This window comes from Myotis myotis, unplaced genomic scaffold (assembly GCF_014108235.1).
Source record: "Myotis myotis isolate mMyoMyo1 unplaced genomic scaffold, mMyoMyo1.p scaffold_m19_p_11, whole genome shotgun sequence".
NCBI classification, from domain to species: Eukaryota; Metazoa; Chordata; class Mammalia; order Chiroptera; family Vespertilionidae; genus Myotis; species Myotis myotis.
The window spans coordinates 1498162-1515406 of record NW_023416315.1 but is presented as its reverse complement, the minus strand read 5'-3'; the positions used below and the strand labels follow the sequence as shown (position 1 = coordinate 1515406).

The 17245-nt window shown below is 57.8% G+C and overlaps 2 protein-coding genes across 9 annotated transcripts in view; both read left to right on the top strand.

Moving 5' to 3' along the window:
• The window catches only part of DDC (dopa decarboxylase), a 40679-nt gene extending 35496 nt beyond the window's left edge, over positions 1-5183 (top strand). For all 8 annotated transcript variants that reach the window (XM_036327220.1, XM_036327221.1, XM_036327224.1 and 5 more), the window contains 4 exons: positions 867-965; positions 2694-2795; positions 3457-3659; positions 4795-5183. In XM_036327220.1, coding sequence (XP_036183113.1) covers positions 867-965; positions 2694-2795; positions 3457-3657 — 402 coding nt within the window. In that variant the 3' untranslated portion in view covers positions 3658-3659; positions 4795-5183. The remainder of the gene's footprint in view (positions 1-866; positions 966-2693; positions 2796-3456; positions 3660-4794) is intronic.
• Positions 5184-7702: 2519 nt separating this feature from the next.
• On the top strand, positions 7703-13695 carry FIGNL1 (fidgetin like 1). Its single transcript, XM_036327218.1, has one exon. The coding sequence runs from the start codon at positions 9954-9956 to the stop codon at positions 11967-11969; it is 2016 nt and encodes a 671-aa protein (XP_036183111.1). The 5' UTR covers positions 7703-9953; the 3' UTR covers positions 11970-13695.
• The last annotated feature ends 3550 nt before the right edge of the window (positions 13696-17245 follow it).

The window sequence follows — 17245 nt, the reverse complement described above, 5'->3', positions numbered from 1 at the left end:
GAGCTCTGACCGTGGGAGGGAGTCAGCTCCGAGGGAACTTCCCCGCGGGATGGGGACTCTGCACTCTGTCCTCCAGGGATGGGCGTGTCCTTAGACGGAGTGGCCCTCGTCCAGGGGACCTGGTCTCGGCGGAGCGGGCATCACCGCAGTCCCCTGGCAGCGGAGTCGGAGTCGGGCTGGGAGGTGGAGAAGCTGCTGCCCTAGTCGGAAGGCAGAGCTGGGACCTGGGCTGGGGCCCGCCCACCAGCCTGGCTCCCATGCTGTCGGGTGGGGGAGCTGCGTCTCCCTCTGTCCGTCTGGGCGGCTTATGCCGAGTGGATCGGACAGCCCGGGGACAGGCTCACGTGCTGTCCACCGTGGAGGCCGAGTGCCCAGAGTCGCTCATGGGAGGTCCACGGAGAGAACACTGACGGGCAGAGGCCTGTGGGCGCCTCGGGCGGAACGGGTTTTCCTCCTGGTGGTTTAAGCACAGGAACCACAGTACGCCTCCCACGGGAGGTCACGGAGGGATGGCTGCTCTGAGCCGGGCGAGGGGCTGGGCTGGGAATGAAGCAGACAAAACCCAGTCCCTGTCCCCTCAGGACGGGGTCTGGGGGAGGTGGGGAGCAGGGGGACGAGGCTGGGTGCAGAGGGAGTTTCAGCTCTAAGCGGCATCTGCCCCTCCCGGCTGCCCTCCAGCTCTCCAGGGCGCCCCCGCCCAGCTCGGGCCGGTGTGCGCTCAACAGCGGGCCCTGAGCTCACAGCACCACTGCTCCGCCCCCGGCCTTTCGCCGAGACCTGCTCCCTCCTCTCTGGGCCTCGCTGTCCTTAGGGGAGGGGGGGGCGGGCGCCCCTGGCCCGCCGCTGAGGCTGTCTGTCCCCCGCAGCACTGGCAGCTGCCGCTGGGACGCAGGTTCCGCTCCCTGAAGATGTGGTTCGTGTTCCGGCTGTACGGGGTCACGGGCCTGCAGGCCCACATCCGCAAGGTGACTTTCCCACTGTCTCTGGGAGGTGGGACTTTCTTTCTGTATTTTAAATATATTTTATTGATTTCAGAGAGGAAGGGGGAAGAAGGGAGAGGGAGAGAGGGAGGGAGAGGGAAGGAGAGAGAAACATCAATGATGAGAGAGAATCAGGGGGCGGCTGCCTCCTGCACGCCCGCAGCCAAAGCGTGTGCCCTGACCGGGAGTCGAGCCCTGACCTCCTGGTTCACAGGGTGATGCTCAACCCCTGAGCCCCGCCCCTGCTTTTATTTTATTTTATTTTTTTTAACAATTGAGGAAACTGAGGCCATCGTGTGGCTGGGACTTACCCAAGCCGGCCCCCCGCCCCCACTTATCTGCTGCACAAGGCCTGCCGCTCGCACGGGGTCCCTCCCATCCCTGCGTCCTTCCTCGGCCACGGCCCCGTCTGCGGGGACAGAGGTCTTGGGCGTCCATGGCAGGGGGCCGCCTGCAGCTTCTGGCTCAAGCGGTCGTGCCCTGGCCTCCGTCCATTCGAAGTCCTGGTGCCGACCGAGGCTCAGCCCTGTGGGCTGGACAGGATGTCCCCGGCCGTCCTCTGAGACGGGGCACTGGCTGGGTGACCCAGCGTAGAGCCGCCAAACGTCCCAGCTGCCCGCCCGCCCGCCCGCCCGCCCGCCATCCTCGCAGGGAGCGTGTGGGGCTGAGGGTGAGAGCGCCGCTCCCAGACACGATGAAGACGCAGCGTCTGGGGAAGGAGCGTGGCCGTGGTGGCTCATGTCCCCACCACGATTCCAGCTGTCAGCCCGGGGCCTCTGGGGTGGGTCCTGCTGCCTCGTGTTAAAGACACTGCGAGCCTCCCTCTGAGGGTCCCATCCTGCGGACGGAGGAGGGGGCCGGCCAGCCTGTCCCCAGGCGGGTGTGTGGCCAGAGCCTCCAGTCCCCTGCAGGCCCCAGTCTTTGGCGCCCTCTGGTGGCACCACCTGTCCCATGTGACTGGGAACTGCGCCTTTACCTGGGGGTTCAGCCCCACCCACACCTCAAGCAGAGATGCTGCTCAGATGCCCCCTGCGCCCCTCCCAGCACCTGCCCCAGGCCGGGTGCCTGGATCTAGACTAGAAAGACACGCACCGAGACCACGTTCCCAGCTCAGGTACCGTCTGAGTTGGCTATTGGGCTCCATACCCACCTGGAAGTCACGCGGCGCCATTATCCACGCGAGGGAGGCCGTGTGCGCGGGCGAGGGGCTGACGTGGTCTCCTGGCTCGGTGGCGGCGGGCACCGTCGCATCAGGAACAGCCGCGGCCTCCGCAGGCCCGAAGCTCCGGCCCTAGGCCCCGCGTCGGAGCCCAGCCTCAGTCTGCTCATCTGCAGAATGGGCTGAGGGCGGTGCCGCCTGCGTGAGGCTGCGGTGCGGCCCGCACGGCCTGCTCTGGGCACTCGGTCAGCCACCCCTCCTTTCCAGAATGTTCAGTACCTCTGTGCAGTGTTTCCTCTGAAAACATAGTGTTCTGGTGGGACAGACACAGGAGAACGGGGTGGGTGGGTGGGTTTAACTGGAGACGCCACCCTTTCACAGGGTCACGCGAGCCTGTCCTCCGTCTGTGCGGGAACAGCGGGTGTGTGTGTGTGTGTGTGTGTGTGTGTGACAGAAACACTGAAGAAAATGCTACACGAGCAGCAGGGGCTTCCCGCCGTGCAGCCCCGCGAGGTGTTCGGGGCCGAGCTCAGACGGGCCCCCTCTGCCCCCAGCACGTGCAGCTGGCCCGCGAGTTCGAGGCTGCGGTGCAGCGGGACCCCCGCTTTGAAATCTGCGCGGAAGTCACCCTGGGGCTGGTCTGCTTCCGGCTGAAGGTACGTGCACGTCCGTTTCAGTCTTTCTTCTCTTTTTTTATTTTATTTTTTAAAATATATTTTATTGATTTTTTACAGAGAGGAAGGGAGAGGGATAGAGAGTTAGAAACATCGATGAGAGAGAAACATCCATCAGCTGCCTCCTGCACACCCCCCACTGGGGATGTGCCCGCAACCAAGGTACATGCCCTTGACCGGAATCGAACCCGGGACCCTTCTGTCCGCAGGCCGACGCTCTATCCACTGAGCCACACTGCTTAGGGCTGTTCTCGTTTTTTTTAAAAAAAGATATTTTTATTGACTTCAGAGAGAGCAAGGCAGAGAGATAGATAGAGAGAGAGAGAGAGAGAGAGAGAGAGAGAGAGAAACACCAATGATGAGAGAGAATGATGGGCTGCCTCCTGCACTGGGGATGGAGCCCACAGCCCGGCATGTGCCCTGGCCAGGAATCCAACCACGATCTCCTGGTCGAGCTCAGCCCCTGAGCCAGCCGGCCGGGCACTTTCATAAAAACAAACCCTGGACCTGGGAAGGGCAGCTCTCGACAGCGCGTCCTCAGGCCCCGGAACTGTTACCGGGTTGACTGTCTTGTCAATGAAGGCAAGTGGTCGGTGGCTCCCTTCGCTGAGGCGTCCCCCCTCCCCCCCCCCCGGTCCCCCAGGGCTCCAACAAGCTGAACGAAGACCTTCTGGACAGAATCAACGGCGCCAAGGAGATCCACCTGGTCCCCTGCCACCTGAGGGACAAGTTCGTGCTGCGCTTCGCCATCTGCTCCCGCGCCGCGGAGTCCGCGCACGTGCAGCAGGCCTGGGCCCACATCCAGGCGCTGGCCACGGCCCTGCTGGGGGCCGGGCAGGAGTAGCGGTGAGCGCACCGGGAAGGGGGGCAGCACCCCTCCTGTCCTGTCTGGAGAGCCGGGGGGCACCACATGCTACGATGGTCATTTAGAGGCTCAGACTAACTTTAAATCCAGGCGTGAAAACTGTCCACGGCGTCTGGCTGTAACCCCCGCAGACTTCTCCCCGTTCCTTGAGGCGACTTAGTATCATGACATAGGGTGTCCCCCCAAAATGTAGACACACTTTAACAGCTCATGTAGTATCATACTATACTATATTATATATAGTATCATAACACTGTATATCATATATACTACATAGAGTATCATATATAGGGTGTCCCAAAAAATGTAGACACACTTTAACAGCTATATTCTACTGTACTATAGTTTACTATACAATACCATGTAGTATCATACTATGCTATACTATATTATATATCATATCATAACATTGTATATCATATATACTACATAGAGTATCATATATAGGGTGTCCCAAAAAATGTATATACACTTGAACAATTGATAGCACAATTTTGAAAATGAAATGCATTTTAATGAACACTGCCTTTACAATTACCCAAAGTGTGTATGAGAATAGGTTGTGTTGGATGCTGCGTGTATTAGTAGGTCACAGGGCCGATGGACTAGCAGTGGTTCTCAACCTTCCTAATGCCGCGACCATTTATACAGTTCCTCATGTTGTGGTGACCCCCGACCATAAAATTATTTTCGTTGCTACTTCATAACTGTAATTTTGCTACTGTTATGAATCGTCATGTAAATATCTGATATGCAGGATGTATTTTCAGGGGTCACGACCCACAGGTTGAGAACCGCTGGACAAGAGGGAGGGAGATCTTAACACCTCGGCTGCACGTGAGCGTCGCTGAGGCCGCCACGTCAAGCCCAGGCCACGGTTCTGAGGGAGAGGGAGGGTCGAGGTTCTGTTTCCCAGGGGGTGGGGAGCGGGGCAGGGTCTTCTGACCTCGATACAATGTGCCACAGAGGAGCCAGGTCGGCAGTGAGACCTCCTCCCTCCCAGGTCACACTCCCTCACACACACCCTTCTCTGTGTTCGGAGGGACGCGTACAACATTCTTTGATTCTTCTGTGTGTTTTTAATGTAGCCATATGTTCATGCTATTCCCCCTGTAGAGATCCACGCTGAACAGACGTGTATCTGAAAACTGGAGGGAGAGGCAGATAAACAGCACCCGGCTCCGTGGAAGCGAGCCCGCCGGCTCCGCACTTCTCTCTCCGACGCCACCAGACGCCTGCGCTTCGTCTCCCGGGTCTCTCGTCGGCGAAGAGATATTATTTGCTGCGTGAAAAGTCAGTCCCCGGGGATGTAGCTTTCATTCATTGTTTGGCTGCGGTTTTGTGAATTAAACAATCATAGTGCTTCGTGCTCTTGGAGTTGGCCGTGGCGGGGAGGGCGCTCGAGCTCTCTCCCAGGGCAGGCTGGGCGATGGAGGTCACGCCTGGGCCTTCCCCTTGCTCCGTCCTGCGGCCAGTGCTCAATAAACAATCTGAAGTGCCATGGCTATTGCGTCTGGTGAGCTTCCTGTTCTGCGCCGTGCCCAGCTGATGGTTATAATATGGACGGACCCTTTCCAAGCGGCCAGAGGCATGGCATCCTTGGATAGTTTTAAGCAGCATTCATTCATTCAACCATGTGTATTGAGTGTGTCATACATGTCAGGCACGGTTTTCGAAGCTGTAACAACATTTAAGGTTTACTTGGAGGTAACTCCAACTTTTAAATAAATAAATAGCAAGATTACGGAGCACAAAAAGTAGGACCACCATGAGCAGGGTGGTTTTTTACGGTCATTTGGATGTCCTGTGTGTAGTTGCTACTCAACAGTCATGTTCTCCACCCCCACCTCCCGGTAGTCACTTTCCCAGGAAGGGTTCCCCCTGGGACCCGTTGGGCCCAGGCAGGGAGAGGAAGGCTCTAGGCTTCCCAGGAAGTGGCTTCCTCCTTTTTCTAAGAGAGAAGAATTCCAGGGAAAGGATCCTGTCCCAGTGTGTCCCCTCCTTCCTGCTCTAAGTAGGCGGGTTCCTCGTGTGGGGGGGCCCTCCTGGGGCAAGAGGCCCAGGCCTGGGGGGAATCCACGGGGGAGAAGAAGGCGGAATGGAAGATGGAAAGACGGCCCTCCTGACAGCCCTAGGCGGGTCATCGGACCGAACCGCCCACCTCCAGACCAGACCTCCTGTGACGGGCCACCGGGGCATGCACCACTCAATAGGCGGCTGTTCGTGGCTATTCTGTTATTTGGTCTGAAAACGCGATTCACTAAACTCACCTAAGTGGCTCTGTTCTCTGAAGCCAAAGTCCAAGGTGGTAAAGAAGAGCTCCTCAGACTTGCATGGGCGGGACCCTAAGGAGCCAGGCTGGGAGGGATGTGCTGGCAGAGGGGGCGGGGCGGCTCCGAGCCGCAGGGCTGACAGCAGGTATTCCAGCTCCCCAGGCTCCTGGAATCGCACATGGACTTGACTGGCCACTCGGCTTAGTCTCAGCCTATAACACCGATAACAGGTACCTGCCCGCCACGTGCCTGGCCTCCGGAACCACTGGGCCCATCTTCGAGGACTCCTGGCGGGCAGGTGAGTTCCGGTGAGCGCATCCTAGGGGAGCCCCCTGAATGCAGCCCGCCTCGCCGCCTGCGCCTCTTGATTGCGGAGACTCCAAGGGTGAAGCGCCTTCGCAGGGAAACGCAGGGAGACCTTCCAGTTCAGTAAAGCCCGCCTGCTGCACAGCTAGCGTTTCCACGGCAACAGAACAGCCTCCTGCGACCACGTGGGCCGGAGCCCGGGCCAGCGCCCCGCCCCCGACGCTCGGCCACGCTCCCTACGTTCAGCCCTGCCCCCGACGCTCAGCCCCGCCCCCCACGCTCAGCCTCGCCCCCCACGCTCAGCCCCGCCCTCCACGCTCAGCCCCGCCCCCCACGCTCAGCTCCGTCCCCCACGCTCAGCCTCGCCCCCACACTCAGCCCCGCCCCCCGCGCTCAGCCCCGCCTCCCACGCTCAGCCTCGTCCCCGACGCGCGCGTCCGCCCCGCACAGACGCACGCACGGCCCGGGCCGAGCACGTCCGCAGCGCGCAGGCGCACATCGGTCCGCGGGCTTTTTGGAAGCCGCAGGTCTGTGGGGACCCGGGTGGCGTGGAGTGGAGGGGCCGGTCCGAGCGGAAGCGAGAGGCGCGGACAGGCCAGCTCGGCCCGCAGACCCTCCGGGGCGGCCGGCAGGGCGAGGGCTCCTGGGCGGCGGAGGGACGGCCGGACCCTGGAGCGGCCCTCGCAGGGGCGTGCCCTCCACGCTAGTGTTGCAGGTGACTCCCCTTTGGGGGCGGGGGCAGGGGCAACTGCCCGTCCGCGCGGGCGAATCGGGCCCTGCTGCCGGCGCCTCTGCGCCCGGAGCCTCGTGTAGATCCCCAGCGCCGCTCTGCGCTGCCGGCCCCCTCCGACGATGACCCGAGGTCGCCAGGGTCCCCGCCGCTGGGAGAGGAGGCGGGGCCTGGGGCGGGGCCGCGGCGAGCGGGGCGGCTGGTCGGCTGGTCGGAGCACTTTTCGGGGTTGGACGCCTCGTCCGGCAGGGGGCGCTGCGGGACCCTGAGACCGGATGCTGCGCACACAGCAAGGCCACGGCCTGGCGCGCTGCCCCGGGTGCTCGCTCCGGGTCTGGAAGGTTCTGCAGGGTCCGCCCGCGCCTGCGCAGCTTCCGGCCCGGTGCCCACCCCGGAGGCGGGGAGACGGAGAGGTGGCAGGGGCAGGTCTGACCTGCGGCGGCCCCTGCAGCGAGAGAGCACACCTTACCTTCGGGCCATGGTCGACAAACCGCAGTTTGCGAGCCACATGCGGCTCTTGGGCCCCTTGAGTGTGGCTCTTCCACAAAATACCACGTGTGCGCACATACAGTGCGACTGAAACTTCGTGGCCCTTGCGCAGAAGTCGGTTTTCGGCCTGGGCCAGTCATTGTGATTTAATTTTATGGAGCTTGTAGGGTAGATTGTAAGGAATTTAATTTTATCAGGAAGTAATATCGTTATTAAGTATGATATCGAGTTTTATTCAACGTACCTATAGTTCAACTAAGACTTAAAACTTTAAAGTTTATTAAGCTAATTTTAGGGAACGTTGTGGAGTGAAAGATGTAGTGTGGAGGATGGAGAAAGGTACGCCGAGATGGTGTGGACATACAGAGGATGGACGAAAGGAGACAAGTACACAAGGCGAGTGTGGACGGGAGACTGGAAGGGTCGGCCTCAGCGAAGGACCTCCATCAGATTGAGGGCGTTTTTGGCAAAGGCCAGCTTAGGAGCACCCTCATTAAGTTAATAACAATGTACCTACCGATATAGTTTAAGTTTAAAAAATGTGGCTCTCAAAAGAAATTTCACTCGTTGTCCTGTTGGTGTTTGGCTCTGTTGACTCATGAGTTTGCCGACCACTGGCCTAGGGGCTCTTCCAGGTGGGGAAAGGGGCACGCGGTGCCCATGTGCGGTGGGCGAGCGTCAGCGTTAGGTCCGGGGACGCCGGAAGGATGCCGGGGACTCGGAATCCGTGGAAGGACAGTGGCCGAGCCAGCGAGCAGTGCCGGCCCGCAGCTGTGTCCGCCGCGTCCGCGGTGCTGGACGAGCCGCCGAGTTCCAAGGAAGAAGTGGGACTCCGCGGTGAATGCTGGGAGCTCGGGATGCGGAGCAGAAAGGGGTGCGGGCGCAGCGGGCACCGGCTGTGCGGAGTCCCAGGGCTGCAGGTGGCAGGGCTGTCCCCAGCGAGAGGGGTTTGTGCTAAACCTGCACCAACTCACCTCTCCTTCAATCTCCCATTCCCAGTGCTGCACAAAAGAGATTAAAATAAGTTAAACGGTGTGGGATGCGGGATGGTCGGCACATGTCCGTTCTCGTTTTGACTCTTTACCCTTACAGCTTTAAGCAAATTAGAATCTCCTTGAGTCTTAAGTTTATTTTTAATCCTCACCAGAGGATATTTTCCCCTGTTGACTTTTAGAGAGAGTGGAAAGGTGGGAGGGAGAGAGAGATCCATTGGTTGCCTCCGGCATGCACCCTGACCTGGGCTGGGGACCCGGGGCGGGAAACAAGCTTGCAGCCCAGGTACGTGCCCTTGCCTGGGAGTCGAACTCGCAGCCCTCTGGTGTGCAGGCTGGTGCTCTGTCAATGAGCCACACCAGCCAGGGCTTACGTTTACTGTTCTTAGCGAAGACTCACAAACACCTGTCTACAGTGCAGCAGGCTCTTTGTAAGGCATTATGGGAGACGCACAACTATAAAACATGGTCCTTAAGCTGTATTCACAAGTAACTCAGACGGTAAATTTCAAAATACACAGGTTTTTGGTTTTTCCTTTATGCAGTGCTGTTAGGAGACTTCAAAGCTTCTTACACATTTTCCTTGCAGGTTGGCAGGTAAGTTCCACATCCAGCCACAGGCTACGTTCATCTGTAATTGTATTAAAGTAATTTTGCCTTAACGCATGGAGGCTGATAAGGATTACCTGAGGGAAGAAATGTAAAATCTAAGCACTTTACAGCAGATTGTGCGTTTCCCATGGCTGCTGTATCATGAAGGTTTCGCTTTTTAATGCTTCAGGTGAAATCGGAAATGGCGAGAGCCTCATCACCTCGGGGTTCGTGTGTGAAGTGCTCATTCCTGAATGCGGCCTTATGAGCACGCAGTGAGCCAGCAGTTCCTATTCCTGGTCTAGCCGCTCTGCCCTTTGGGCATTTGCACATGGGACCCGACGTGCAGCTGCCTGGAGTGAGCGCTCTTGTGCGGTTCCGGCCCCAGTGCTGCCGCTCTGGTCTCGGGGCTCCTTCACACCCCAGCCTCGGCGCCTACGTGTGCCGGAGGGCTGGTGACAGCTTCAGGGCATGTTTATGTTCGAGGAGTGACTTGGCGCTCAGTGATCTCTCTCACTTTACAGATGAACCCTAAGGCTCGGTAATAAGAGGCTTGAGATCATTCCTGTGATTTTTCCTTGGAGACGACTTCCACCCCAGGCTTGGTTTGTTTTGCTGTTTGTCTGTAGCTCCTTCCGTGGCGCCTTCCTTTTGCAGGTTAATTTTAAATCCTTCCCTTATGAATGTTTTCCCTATTTGTGCGGAAAGTTATTACTAAAATAGTTCAACAGCATTAGCAAGTCAGGTCTTTATATCTTAAATGCTGGAGATTTACCTTATAAATGAAAGATCCCGTGTCCCTTCTTTCAGGTGAGCGGAGGTTTAAACGTCTCCCTGCGCCTCCTTTAGTCACTCCTGACGCTTTCCCTTTGTCTCTGTTGTAGGACCTGTAAAATGCAGGCCCCGAGCTCCCGGGCTGTGCACCTGAGCGAATGGCAGAAGAGCTACTTTGCAGTTACATCTGGCACGTGCACGGCCGCGCAGAAGGCAGAGGCCTACCGGGCGCAGGTGCTGCGCGTTCAGTATGCGTGGGCCAACTCTGAGATCTCCCAGGTCTGCGCTTCCAAACTGTTCAAGAAATATGCAGAGAAATACTCGGCCATCATTGATTCTGACAACGTGGAAACCGGCTTGAATAACTATGCGGAAAACGTTTTAACGGTAGCAAGAGCGCAGCAGACAGACAGTCACAAGTGGCAGTCGGGACTGTCGATGAGTAATGTCTTCCAGATGCGCAGTGTGCAGGAGATGATGCGGGCTGGCGAGAAGCTCCGAGGCTCCCTGCTGGCCCCTGCTGATGCTTCCGTCGTGATCCATGGAGGGGCCGTGGTCCCCGACCCTCCGAAGTCTAGCGTTTGTGGTGGTTCTCGGGAGAGCGACCCACTGACTAAGCCAGCTCACGGTACAGGCTGGACCCCGGACGTCCCAGAGAGCGGTCCCTCGGGCCCTTTGAGTGCCCAGCCCCCTGTGGCGACTAACACCCCCAAGACGTGTCCCATGTTCTCAGCACCCTTTGGTGACTTAGCCACCCCGTTATTTGGAAATGTCAGGAAGGAAAATAGCAGCGCTCCAAAAGCCAGCCCGGGACTGAGTCTGTTCTTACCCCGTCAGCCTCGCTCTCCTGCCGGCGGTGAAGGCCCCTGGGACAGGAGCGCTTTCTACGGCTCTGGCCCCGCCGAAGCCCTTTCTGCCCCGACCCTGAGTGAGGCTCTTAGGAAAACGGAGGGGAACGGCCACCGGGAGGAAGGCGGCCTGCCAACCTTTAAAACCGCAAAGGAGCAGCTATGGGTGGAGCAGCAGAAAAAGCACCACCCGCCTGCCCGGGCGGCAGCGCCTTCCTATGGCGGCGTCGGCGTCAAGAAGTCCCTGGGCGCCAGTCGATCCCGAGGAATTTTTGGGAAGTTTGTCCCTCCTGTGCCTAAGCCAGATGGGGGGGATGCGCATGGGGGGGTGCAGTACAAGCCTGACAGTGCCGGGCCCGCAGAGCCAGCGCCCCCCGTGGACGAGCGTTTGAAGAGCTTGGAGCCCAAGATGATCGAACTGATTATGAGTGAGATTATGGACCATGGGCCCCCCGTGACCTGGGACGACATCGCGGGGGTGGAGTTCGCCAAGGCCACCATAAAGGAGATCGTCGTGTGGCCCATGATGCGGCCCGACATCTTCACGGGCTTGCGGGGCCCGCCCAAGGGGATTCTGCTCTTCGGGCCTCCTGGGACTGGGAAAACCCTGATTGGCAAGTGCATCGCCAGTCAGTCTGGGGCCACCTTCTTCAGTATCTCGGCCTCCTCGTTGACCTCCAAGTGGGTGGGCGAGGGGGAGAAGATGGTCCGCGCGTTGTTCGCGGTTGCGCGGTGCCAGCAGCCCGCTGTGATATTCATTGATGAAATCGACTCCCTGTTATCCCAGCGGGCAGATGGGGAGCACGAGTCTTCTAGGAGGATCAAGACTGAGTTTCTGGTTCAGCTGGATGGAGCCACCACGTCTTCTGAAGATCGCATTCTAGTCGTGGGAGCAACCAATCGGCCTCAGGAAATCGACGAGGCCGCCCGGCGGAGGTTGGTGAAAAGGCTCTACATCCCCCTCCCGGAGGCCTCAGCCCGGAAGCAGATAGTGACACGCCTGATGTCCAGGGAGCCGTGCAGCCTCCGCGAGGAGGAGATCGAGCTGGTGGTGCAGCGGTCGGCAGGCTTCTCGGGCGCCGACATGACGCAGCTGTGCCGAGAGGCGTCCCTCGGCCCCATTCGCAGCTTACAGGCCGCCGACATCGCCACCATAACGGCGGACCAGGTCCCACCCATAGCTTACGTGGACTTCGACAACGCGTTCAGAACTGTACGGCCCAGCGTTTCTCCCACAGACCTAGAGCTTTATGAAAACTGGGACAGAACCTTCGGTTGTGGGAAGTAGGCAGGACCCTTAGAGTTAAAGAGCGTGGCACAGCCTTTCCCGGCCTGGAGCTCGGGAACCTGGGGCTTCATCCGTGGTCCTGGGAGTGTGTGTCCTGAGTCCGGAACCGCAGACGGAGCAATTGCAATTGACAGCCTGGGTGGCTAGGAGCTTGATTTTCTTCCAGTTGTTCCCTGATGTGTACACCTAGTCATACCCAACGCGAGGGGTCTTGTCTGGTTTCTAACGTCCTTCTTTTCAAGCTGTGCAGTGGGATGAACGGTGAGCCCAGATTGAGCTCTGAGTCCTTGTAAACGAGGCTGTGTGATTGACACGCATCTTTTATTGCTAGTCTGTGGTTTACGTTCGAGACAGCATGGCTCACTCACTGTTGTTTAAGATGTAAGATCTCACCGAACACTCGAGGGACAGTGCCAGTTTTTACTTCGGTTTGTGAGCTCTTACTGTTGTCTTCTCTTAGCAGGACCAGCTAGTGAAACATGTTCAGGAAGAGCAGAGTGTGGTCTAAGAGCAGGTGTGCCACAGACTGACGGGGAATGGCTTCCTAAGGGGCAGCTGTTGTCTGACAATACATATTGGACGCTAGGTGGCAGCCTGGAGAAGTGGTATCTTTCAAAAGTAAGTGTTTGCAGCTTTCTGTGATGGCGCATTCTGCTGTATAAATAATGCGTGTTCATTGTGGAAGCGCGACACTGGAGGTAGCAGAGGAAGGAAAGGGAATGGCTGCTGCCGCCCCTTTGGGGAAGCACTGGGAACAGTTCCTCCTGGTGTTTGTGCAGCATTCTCTTCTGTAGCCTCATTTTTCACCGTTTCCCATGTTAGTGGCATCGGCAGCATCTTCCCTGACACGGCCCCTCGGACTCTGTCGTGGGGATGGCCTCACGGAGTCCGTCTTGGGCGTGTAGTTCGGGCAGGACGTTGGGCTGTGTACCTTTTGTTTACTGTAAACGAAAATATGTTGACTGCCTAGTCGTTGATCTTTCCTACCAGTCATTCACCTTTCAACATGGAGCCAAAATGTGAAATTAAACACTAGAAATTATTAAAGCACCAGAAAAGTGTGATAATGTTGGGAGTTCACAGTAGGATTTGGAGCGTGGGCCATGGCCACACCTGGTGGGAGAGTGTGGTGTGCCCAGCCTTTCTGGAAGGAGTGGGGTTGTATCTGCCAAAAGATGTTTCTCTTCTCGATGTCAGTGCCACACGATCAGGTCATTGAAACATTTAAGATGTGAGAAAACACACAACCTGAATTTGCGACCACGGAGGATTGTTAGCCTGTTGATGGGGTTCACGACATGGTTTGAAACCTCGTGGATGCCGTGCATTGCATCCCGAGGAGAGGGCCGGCTCCTGCTCAGGGACGAGGCTGCTTGCACGTCCGCAGGAGGCTCCGGGACACTCCCCGCTGCTGCCCGGAGCGAGGGGAGCTGGGACCCCTCCCCGGACTCACGTGCAGTGTCGGTGTTGTGACTGGTTCCAGCAACGATGCACTCTTTGTAATTTTTAAAGACTCGATGAAATAGTATTTTTCAAGTATGGAACATGAGTAATTAAGCAGTGACCGTTTGTGTACTTTGTTTTGGTGCCAATGGGTTGTTAGCAGGTGATAGGCTAGGGGTAAGCATTGAAAGCTGCAGTAAATTCCTCAGAAAGCGTGCCTTCCACGTGGACACGGGGCTGGAAAGACAACGACTAAATGCTAAATAAATCTCTAAAAAATGAAGCAAACCTCTCATCAGAATCCTTAGCCAACAGTCACTCATCCGACTCCAGATTGAGCAAAGCTGTCAAATTGCTTTAAACAGTAGCTGTGAGGTACACACAGATTTCATCTTCATTTTAGGAAGCGGGGTGGCCAGAAACCCATTTACAAAGGAATCCGAGCAGGCGACACATGCAGGACGCTCCGTCTGTGACCACAGACCTGATGAACCTACTTTCCCGGAGGGTGGGGGACAGGTGAGGGTGACTCACGTCGGGAGAAACAGCCGGGCCGGCCGCGCATGCCCTCTGACCCAGTGCAGCGCCTCAGCGCAAATGCATGATAAGCTACCGGAAACATAATTTCACAAAATACAGAAAATTGCTGTAAAACCAGGACGCGTTTGCAATTTAAGGGAAATGGTGCAGATAAATCTATTTTAATGGATAAGCTTAGATGCAAACTAAATATGTTGGCATCTCATTATTCCTTCCGACCGATCTGAGTTAGATTGGAAAATGCGATTGTACACAGAAATGGAAAGAGGTGTTTTTGTGAGCGCTTTGTGCTTTGGAAAAGCCCAGTCCTGCTCTAATGGGTGTTGAGGCTCTCGCCGACTCGGTTCCACTCTGGTGTGGGGGGCAGACGTTACCCTGAGCGTCAGGCTCTCCGCGCTGCACGGGGCTCCCAAGTTCTCTTGATGAAGTGCATCTCTCTCGCTTGGTCACGAGGGTCAGTGTTTTCACTTACCAGCAATCGGGTTGCCGAGATTGGGCCGGGAGACCGGCCTGGCATCACTGCCTGACAAGGGGGGAGGGGCGATGAGCCTCAAAAGGCTGGGGCACCCCCGCTTGTAACTCTGGTGGTTGAGCAACGCTGTGAAGTAAGGAGCCGGGCTTGTCTTTCTTGCAGCCACGCTCGCAATAGGCCGGTTAGCAAGGGGAACTGGAGGTAAACTTATTACTTAAGACGCTTCTAGAAGTCCACCCAAGTTGAGGAATCGAGTCAGGAACACCTAGTCCAAGAAGTGGGGGGCTCGGGGTAGTGTTTCCTCCGCAGCAGATGTGCCAACTTACGTGGGACGTAGCACAGGCTTCATCATGGTCTAGAGAAGTTACGACATTTTTTAAAAAGCAAGGGAACCAATTCCCTGATAACTTGGTAAAGCATGTGATGGACTAGAGGAGCGCCTCTGCGAGGCTTATCAGGTTGGAACAGGAGGAAGTGCTGTAACCGGACAGCGCTGAGGCTGGTGTGAGAGAACCCGCGCGTCCAGGCCCAGAACCGGGTTGGGCCCTGCCTGGTACAGAACACCGGCTGGGCAGAAGTAGGCTTACAGTGTGAGTGTGCGAGACAGTTTATTCTTGTATGTTCCAAACGAACAACTAAGCCTGCTGTGCTCACCCTGTGTAACCATTGAGGTGCTGGAATTTGAATCTTGGTGCTCCTGTCTCCTCCTGATGCTTCCTGTGCTTGGTTTTCCATAAGAATAATGTTTCCTAAGGGTCACCAGGAGGAAAGGAGAGCAGGAGTTGGGAGCGCCAGGGACAGGCTCATGCCTGCTAACACCCTGTCCCTTCCACTCTCCTCTTCAGCTCTGACATGCGAGCCCTGAGTAGTCGTTGGAGAAGTAAGGGCTCTCGGTGTCTGTCCAATGAAGAGCTTTGTGGCCAGGACATGGTGTCTCGGGAAAAGCAGGGGCTGTGCGTCCTTTTAGCGAAACCTCACGGGGAGGAGTGAGAGCACGGACGCTCACGGGCGGCCCTGGTGAAACGAGGCCTCAGGCCGAGGAGGGTGGTCTGCGAAGATCTGTGGGTGAGACTCGTCCACGGGCGCGAGCCCATGAGTCCACGGAGGCTGAGTGTGAGGAACGGACCGGCAGAAACCGTCAGCTTAGACCCGCGGGGACAGTGGGGGTGGACAGGAGAGGGTCTGCCCGGGATCCCACCCTTATCCGAAACTCGCCAGCTCACCCACGTGTCTTTGGTCTCATTAAAATATCTTTTTTATTCACTTAGAACATGTTCTATTTGAAAATCTCAGACCACAAGAAGTTGCAGAAATTAGGATGGAGCTCTTTGCGCCAGACTTGCTGTGGGCTTCCGTTCTGCCAGGAATCTCTTTCACCAAATGTGGCTGCTGCTCCAGGCAGCACCATGACGGGGGGGAGGGTGGCGAGCTGGGTCTCAGGGCCTCTCCACTGGTCAGCGAAGGGAGACGAGCAGGAACCTGACCTTTGTCCGCATGGACAACAGCCTCCAAGCCTGGCTATTTTGTCTTTCTCTGAAGTCCTTACCGCCCGCCCCCCCCCCCCCCAATTCCATGTAAAACTCAAGTAGAATCACAAGCCTCTCCTGTGGACCCGTCTGTGGTCAGTTCGCTTTGGAGACCCGGCCACTGGCCATGGGAGGGAGGAGGGACTGTTGCTCCTGCTGAGAAATGAGACCTGGGCTCGGGGAACCTGAGGCCATGGGGCGGGCAGGGCCAGGGTGTGCCCCCAGGGAGCCAGGAGTGGGGGCCTCTGTCCAGTTAGGAGCGGCGGGGCCGAGCCAGGCCCTCCGGCAGCCCTGGTGGGGAGCGCCGCCTGGTGTCAGCGACATCGATGCAAGGACTGCTCAGGAGGAGCATAGCCAGCGACGGGCTCGGGGTGTTTGGAGACAAACCATCAGCAAAGGACCCGAGGCGGCCGGTTGCAAGCCTGTCCCACCGTCCTGCTGGGCGGCCTGTGCGTTGGAGCCCCCGGGGCGCAGCCTGTCCCTCTGGGCGAGGCGCTGGGCCCGGTGTCCGTCCGCGGGGCTCCTGGGCTGGGGCCTGTCCTGGGAGCCAGGCTGGCGTCCCGCCCGCGCGCCCCTTCACCACTAGGTGGAGCGCGCCCCTCAGCTTCCAGGCTCCAGAGGCCGCGGACTGCAGCCCAGCAGATGTGCCTGTGGTTTGAAGAACTCCAACTCCGACGCCCGGAATGTTCAGTTAATTTGCTGAAGCTCCCACTGTAAGTTCCTTCACTTTATGTTGATGTACCTCACTTAAATTTATTAAGAATGTATGCTGAGTTTACTAGATTTCAGAATGCTCTGGGGGGTTCCTGCCTGTGTGACCAGGGCCTTGGCTCCCTGTACATGGGCGGTGCTTCCCTGGGTCCCCCGGACAGGAGGAGGGGGGTGCTGCCTGGGGGGAGGGGGTAAAGGCTGGGGCCGCTTCCCTTCAGCCTCCGCGGCCTCTAATGCATCTCCCTGAGAACCTGAGCCCGGGGCCCAGAGGCAGGCAGCTCGCTCCCCGGAGGACAGTTCCAGGCACTTCCTCCCACGTGTCCCCCAGGTGGGTGGGATGGGGAGCTGCCCGACTTCCCTTAGGTGCCCTGAGTGCCTGCTGCTGGCGTCCTGAGGCTACGTGCCCTGAGGGCACACAGAAGCCTGGACATTCAGTGGCTGCTGCTGGTGGACGTGGTCACAGGCAATGCTGGGAGGTCTCCAGTCCTCCCGTGGAACCTTCCAGAACCACACCCCGCCTGGCCCTGGGGTCCTGGGAGACCCACACGCTCCCCTGAAGGAAGAACCAGGTGACTGGAGTCAGC

Coding starts and splice junctions, on each gene's coding strand:
- FIGNL1 (XM_036327218.1), top strand. CDS start 9,954: ATGCAGGCCCCGAGCTCCCGGGCTGTGCACCTGAGCGAATGGCAGAAG.